Source organism: Nematolebias whitei, chromosome 3 (assembly GCF_014905685.2).
Source record: "Nematolebias whitei isolate Nwh7 chromosome 3, NemWhi1, whole genome shotgun sequence".
NCBI classification, from domain to species: domain Eukaryota; kingdom Metazoa; phylum Chordata; class Actinopteri; order Cyprinodontiformes; family Rivulidae; genus Nematolebias; species Nematolebias whitei.
Genome location: NC_056500.1, coordinates 45,505,078 through 45,511,591, shown reverse-complemented (window position 1 = coordinate 45,511,591; position 6,514 = coordinate 45,505,078). Strand labels below are relative to the sequence as shown.

At 39.9% G+C, this 6,514-nt stretch overlaps 1 protein-coding gene across 1 annotated transcript in view; it reads right to left on the bottom strand.

Annotated features, from left to right (window-relative positions):
* Window positions 1–6,514, bottom strand: part of kif1aa (kinesin family member 1Aa) — an 80,158-nt gene that overhangs the window by 54,085 nt on the left and 19,559 nt on the right. The window contains exons 3-13 of the mRNA XM_037698301.1: window positions 6,271–6,344; window positions 6,004–6,186; window positions 5,857–5,922; window positions 5,602–5,780; window positions 3,586–3,697; window positions 2,283–2,360; window positions 2,104–2,169; window positions 1,991–2,008; window positions 1,521–1,599; window positions 1,350–1,428; window positions 942–1,084 (exon numbers count right to left, since the gene is read on the bottom strand). Coding sequence (XP_037554229.1) covers window positions 942–1,084; window positions 1,350–1,428; window positions 1,521–1,599; window positions 1,991–2,008; window positions 2,104–2,169; window positions 2,283–2,360; window positions 3,586–3,697; window positions 5,602–5,780; window positions 5,857–5,922; window positions 6,004–6,186; window positions 6,271–6,344 — 1,077 coding nt within the window. The remainder of the gene's footprint in view (window positions 1–941; window positions 1,085–1,349; window positions 1,429–1,520; window positions 1,600–1,990; window positions 2,009–2,103; window positions 2,170–2,282; window positions 2,361–3,585; window positions 3,698–5,601; window positions 5,781–5,856; window positions 5,923–6,003; window positions 6,187–6,270; window positions 6,345–6,514) is intronic.

Here is a 6,514-nt window from a genome sequence, read left to right as displayed (position 1 = left end):
TTTTAAACCCTTCCCACACTCTTGCAATATTCTAAACAATGTTTCTAAACTCTAAAATCTCTAAAAGAGCACAGAATGTCATGATTTCAGCTTCCTGCCTCCTCTTTTCTTTGCCACCTGCAAGCGCTCTTGGCCACGCCCACTTCTCCGTTCTGCACGGTGAATAGCTGATCAGGTGCTGCAGGAAGTTTATCCTGCAGTGTGGGCTGCACAAAGGTGCAGCAGGTGCTAAATAATTTTGAATAATTTACCTTAAATAAAAATTCCATGCCGATCGTGCGGCTCATCCATCAATCAGCCAGTCGTGTGTCATGTCCAATCTTATTTTGAAAAACTGCAACAGAGCAAGTCCGCGAAGTACCAAGGGACTACTGTTTTCTTTAACTTATATATTTACTTTTTTACCTTTTACTTAGAGACTTTTTAAATAAATTTGTAACTTTATATAGTTTAAATTTAGATCTTAATGTATCTGTTTCCTGTTTTAAATTAATCTTTCTTTCTGCTGTAATGATTCGTGTTATTTCTAGCAGCACCCTGAAAGAACAACAGTATATGATACATTATACGCCAGTCAACAAACTAATATACAGAAAGCTATAGCTATGGACTGACAAGCAAAGGCCTCATTTAAACTTTGATTCGTGACCTTGACCTTGGAGCTGGGGTGATGAAAAGTGCATATGACTGTCTAGTAAAGTAGTAAAGTCTAGTAAATCCTACTGAGTGGAGCAGACATGACGGGCCTTTTGAGAAAGTTGTAGAGTACACTATATCATCATAATACGTCCAGCCTTCAAAGGGTATAATAAAAACTGTTCATACCCAGTAAGGGGTTTCTGTGTGAGCTGACAAAAAGTGTTTTAGTCCTTCTGCTGCTAACTAACTAAATATCTAAAAGCATTATGAATAGAAAACATTAACAGATGAAATACACGTACTCTCGATGATGTCGCCCAGTCCCTGAGCATACAGGAGGTCTTTGAGTCGGGACACTTCCTCTTTCAGCTCCCGCACCAATCGATTGTTGGGATCCTCGTTGATCACAGCGTTACAGCGGATCTGTTTGGCACGGTCAGCATACCTGGGGACATGAAGGCAAAAATAACAACAAGAGAAGGAGGAAAGGTCCAGACACACACACCTGCAGAATTCCCCTGACGTCCATGATGCTGCAGCTTAAAACTGCTGCAGCCCATAGAGTGTTTGCAGTGTGAAGCTGATGCAAATCTCCATGGAAACCCAGCAATACACACGAGTGTGTCACTGAAAATAGTGCCCTTTAAAGTCACATTCTGAATCAGTGTAGGAAGATGGATGTGCTGCAGAACCGGAGCTCTGTGCTCTACCTGAGCGTGCTGAGCGTCTCGTCGTAGTTGATGTCAGCTGGACTCAGGGCAGCAACCATCGCAGTCCGAGAATTCCCACCTGACACAGATCACAGAAAATATAAATCACATTGTGTTGGATTCAGATGTAGACAAACGACGAGTCATTTTACTAAATAATAAAGACCTTACCCAAATTCTCTCTAAGAAGCCAAGTTAAAACTGAATCTCTGTATGGAATGAAGCTTTCCACTTTCTTCTTCTTTTTATTCTGAGTATGAATAAAGACAAATTTAAATACATCAAATTGTACATTTACCTTGGATGATTACCACTTAAAAATCATTCAGTGTGGATGGGCTTTGTATGGTCTTCACAAGGTCTGTTGGCACTTTACTGCCTCTCACCGTGTGACAGAGAATGACAGGTCATACAGAGCGACTGTAGAGAGGTCATTGTGGTTTATTATTGTGTTGCCAAGTCCTAGGTGAAGTGCAATGACAGCGTATCCATGACATGGAGCCCATCATTGCCTTCACACTGAAGGAGGTTCTCCAAATTTGCTGCAATCCAGTCATGTTCTAACAGGTTGTGTAGTAAGGAGAGTGTAGCAGGGTCTTAAAATAAGACTTATTTAAATGAAAATGAAATTAATCAATTACCTTATTTTGGCCAGAATCCTAAAATGAAGATAACAGCAAAAGAACTTGTTTAGTCTCAATTTAAAACCCATCTTGTCCCAGAAAGCATCAAAAACAGATATAATAGTACACACCACTTCTGCCAGAGCAGAGATGACCTTCCCCAGGGTGGTCAGAGATTTATTAATGTTTGCTCCTTCCTGTAAAAAAAAACAAAAACACAAACACACTAATTAACAGCTTTAACAAATACACTAAAACAAGTATCTGTTCTTAGATTTGCTCCTTGAGCTTTTAAAAGGCATTTTCTTACCTTAAGCCTGGTTCCTTTGGCTCCAGTAGAATCTGCCCTCTCACTGCCGGCCAGATCCACCAAACTTATTTTACTGACCTACAAAAGCATCCCAAAAATACTGAAATAAACTAAACCCAACATATGATCCGCCAACTAAAAACATCTACAGTAAGAAATAGAGTCCTTCACCGATATGTTGATATATCAATATATCAATATATCAGTAGGGCCTATAATTTAGGTTGATACAGGCATTTGGGGACATATCGCTATCTGCGATAATTGTCCCATGATGCACCGATATAAGCACTTCTAATTTTCACCCCTAAAATGCTGTGAACAGCCGTAATTGTACAATGTATCCAGCAGAGGACATATGAAGACTACTTTCAAGTCATGGCGGTTCACTTAACTTTCACTTTCAGCACAGCCGAAGCGGGGAGCAATACTGTGTAGTGCATGTTACTGAACAGAGAGCATTGTAAGTTTATTTTAACTGATCTGTAAAATAAATCAACACTACATTTTTTTCAGTCCTCCAACCCACTTGTCATTAGATACGTACCCATCAAGTTAGCAAGCTAACATTTAGATAACCTAGTATGGGCTATTGACTTGTAAAACCTTATCCAGAACAATAAATCTAATGTAGCGGTAAAATATATCAGTGTTAGTAACGTTATCTTTGTCATCCTTAATGAAATACATTGTTTGTCTGAAATCTTTACTTCTCTGCAAAGAAAAATAAGCTCTGCTGCAGTCAATACTAATTAGACATTCACCATACGTAACTGACAGTTTAGACAATGAACAGGGAAGGGCTTGTCTTTGTTTAACTTACATTTTTGTTACACACTTGATAACTTTATGGTGAATAGTGGAGGATAGAAAATGTGAACGCACGTTAGGAAGACCAGTGCACCACTTGCAAACCTGCTGTGGGACTATGTATAGGTGGATCTGAATAGCTTTGCTTCATGGTTGCTAAAAGCTGCGCTAAATAAACAAGCTCCACTCCATTTGCTGTTTTCTTAGATTCTTGGATGTGGACAAAGCTAAAAAAAAAGGTCAGCCATTATATCAGTTGCCAGCGGTTGACTTCCCCTCCCAATAGTGGTTTCAGTGATAGCCAAAATTTCCATATGGTCGGGCTCTATTAAGAAACACTTCCACATCCTAACGTTATCGTTTTAACCTTCAAGCTGTCATTGATTTCCACTTAAGGTTGAAATTTATTTCAGAGTCATCAGTCTAAGTTTAGATAAGCAGAACCAGCAGCTAAATGAATCGTTGCCATCCGGAGGTGATAAAAATCTGCTACCTTTTCAGATGTGTTGTCCGTCTCTGCATCGTAGCGTTTCTGAGTAAAGATGATGTTGAAGACTGCATGCGAGCGGCTGCTCGTCTCGTTCATGTTGGTGGCAGCCACCGTCCTGTGCAGAGGAAGCACAGTTGAAAATGTTTCTGCATCAGATTAACACGAGGAGCTATTTTAGGTCTAAAACTGCTTGTTTCCTGAACACACCAGGTTTATAACATTATCGTGAACCAGCTTAAGTATAAATTTCTACATAAATAATGAAAAATGTCTACCAGTGTCACTGCGAAATAAATATATATAAAACCTAATATATACATTATATCAACCAATCATCAAACTTTATTTATAAAGCAGCTTTTATCCCAGATTTAAACAGACATGGTGCCATGGACACAGATCAACTGTTTTTGTGCTAAAATAATTTCACTACAGAATTAAGAAAAGGACATGCATAAGAATTTATTTTCACAAAATTATATTGAGAGTTCATCGTCATAAATATGCAGTTTGTGTTTTTTTTGCCATCCAGTGTGTGTATATACTGTGATAGCTCATTCCAGAGGTTAATATAACAGTAAATATAAGAAACTTTAATCTTCAAAAATATGCCCTTCTTGGAATTAATAAAGGATTAAATTGTGTTTACTTTTGGTAAACTGTATAACTTTTATTTTGTTACAGTTCTTCCTTGTCTTAAACTTTTATCGGCACATAGATATGTAAATAAATATGTAGCTGGAAATACAATAAAATATATTTTTAAATATTTCATATTTGGCTTGTCCAGAGGCATTGATTAGTGTCAAAGGTGCGACTGAAGTTTAAATAGCTGGCCATAAATAAATTAAAAGTGGTTACTTAAACAAAAACGAACCTCTAAACATAACCAGCGGTATGCCAATATCCCCCATCCATGAGCTGTTCGAACAGAAAATGTTGGTAGTTTTCAGGTGTTTCTGGACTGGAATTAAACAGGGAATGCAAGTAAACCTTAATGTTTTTATTGTGAGATATTCAAGTGAGAAGGAGTTACACTGTGTAACTGTTTTTTTTATTTTTTTATCTTTGTATTTTGTTTCTTGCCTGAAACAGCAGAGTAATCCTAGCCAATGGAAAGATAAATTTTATTCACTACCAGATGCAGTGGCAAAGCCAGAGGCTAGCCAATGGTGGCCTTGGCCATCTTCGGCCACCCCGCGGGCCACCCCAATCATTTGAGAAGCAGCTACACATCAAAATGGAAACCAGAGATGTGTTGCTTATTATCCAGCTCTCAAGACTGATGGGCAGACATATATGGTGGCAGCCATCTTGGATTTTGACGTGGCAACACAATTTGTATAGGGAACATTTTTATGCCTAAATTTTTATACCTCACATATTTATTTTTCCAAGTTATTCTGCTCACAACACACAAACATCTATGGCAGCAGCCATCTTGGATTTTAACATGGTAATCTAATATTCACTGTGATTTTCCTTACTCCTAGAAGCAACTACATCCCAAATCGGAAGGCGGGATGTTACTTGTTCTTCAAGTTATCCAGCTTGTAAGACGGACAGATGGAAGAACATGTATGGTGGCAGCCATCTTGTATTTTGATGTGGAAATTAAATTTTGATAGGGTCCTTGTCACGTCTAGATGCAGCCGCACCAAAATGGACGTCGACACGTTGTTTATTTTCAGGTTATCATGCTCACAACATGGATGGACTCTTATGGTGGCAGCCATCTTGGATTCTGACATGGCAACCCAATTTCCAAAAGGTTTCTTTTCCACACCTAGATGTAGCCACACACCAAAACAGAAGCTGGTACTTCACTTGTTTTTTAAGTTGTGCTCACAATATGCAAGAATGAAGGGATGAACAGACAAACGGATGAATGGAGGGTATTTCCATCTCGCCCTCTTGGCTCCACGACAAACTGTCTCAAGTCATTAAAATAGTCTCTTAACATTGTAACTCCCATGTTGGATGTCCCTCCCACACAACAAGAACACTGTATAAAATCACCTGGCCTTGTTGCCAGAGTCCATCAGGTCTTGGATGTCATTGTAAGAGGTGACGGCCAGCTTGGACAGGTCCTCCACGTAGGGCCCCATCAGAGGATGCTCCCTCACACGCAGGTTGCCTTTGTTTTTAGGGTTTAGCAAGTCTCGCACTCGTTCACAGTAGATCTCCATGTAGCTGACCTGCTCAAACGCAGAGTTAAAATTTATTTATGAAGGGCTGACTTTAAATCTGTAAACCGACTGGGTGCAGTCTCACCTCCACAGAGTAAGACATGCTGTTGTCTGTGTTATCGCTGATCTTTGTGAAAAGATCTTCACAAAGCTGGAAGGAGGAACAAAACATCACTTGGTTAAGAGACTTTTTTCCTTTTGGTTATTACCTGAACTCGTTGTTTTACTCTACCAGTGGAATGATTCCCTGCTGGTCCTTCACATCCTGCTTGCCCATCATCGTGTAGGACTTTCCAGCACCCGTCTGACCGTACGCAAAAATGCAGACGTTGTAGCCTTCGAACGCGTGAAGCAACATCTCCTCTCCAATGTCTTTGTACACACGCACCTGCGAGGCATAATTGACGTCCTCGGGCTGTGGACAGAGAACAGAGGAGGCTTCTAAACCTGGGAAACATACAAACAGCACACTGGTGGAAATGTGTGGGGCTGCAGTTACCGATGTGTGCGACCAGTAGGAGTAATCAAAGTTGAAGCTCTTGTTATCTTTGGCCTGCTTGGGGTTGATGATGGCTGAAAGACAGGAGGAGGACAGGTCAGAGGGAGGGGGCAGAGACACGAACATGAAACAGGAGCTGGCTCAGTCAAGCTGCAGGGAAGGACTGAGTCATCAGCTGCAGAAGTTACCTTTAGAAAAAGTTACCTTTAGAAGAAGTTACCTTTAGAAGAAGTTACCTTTAGAA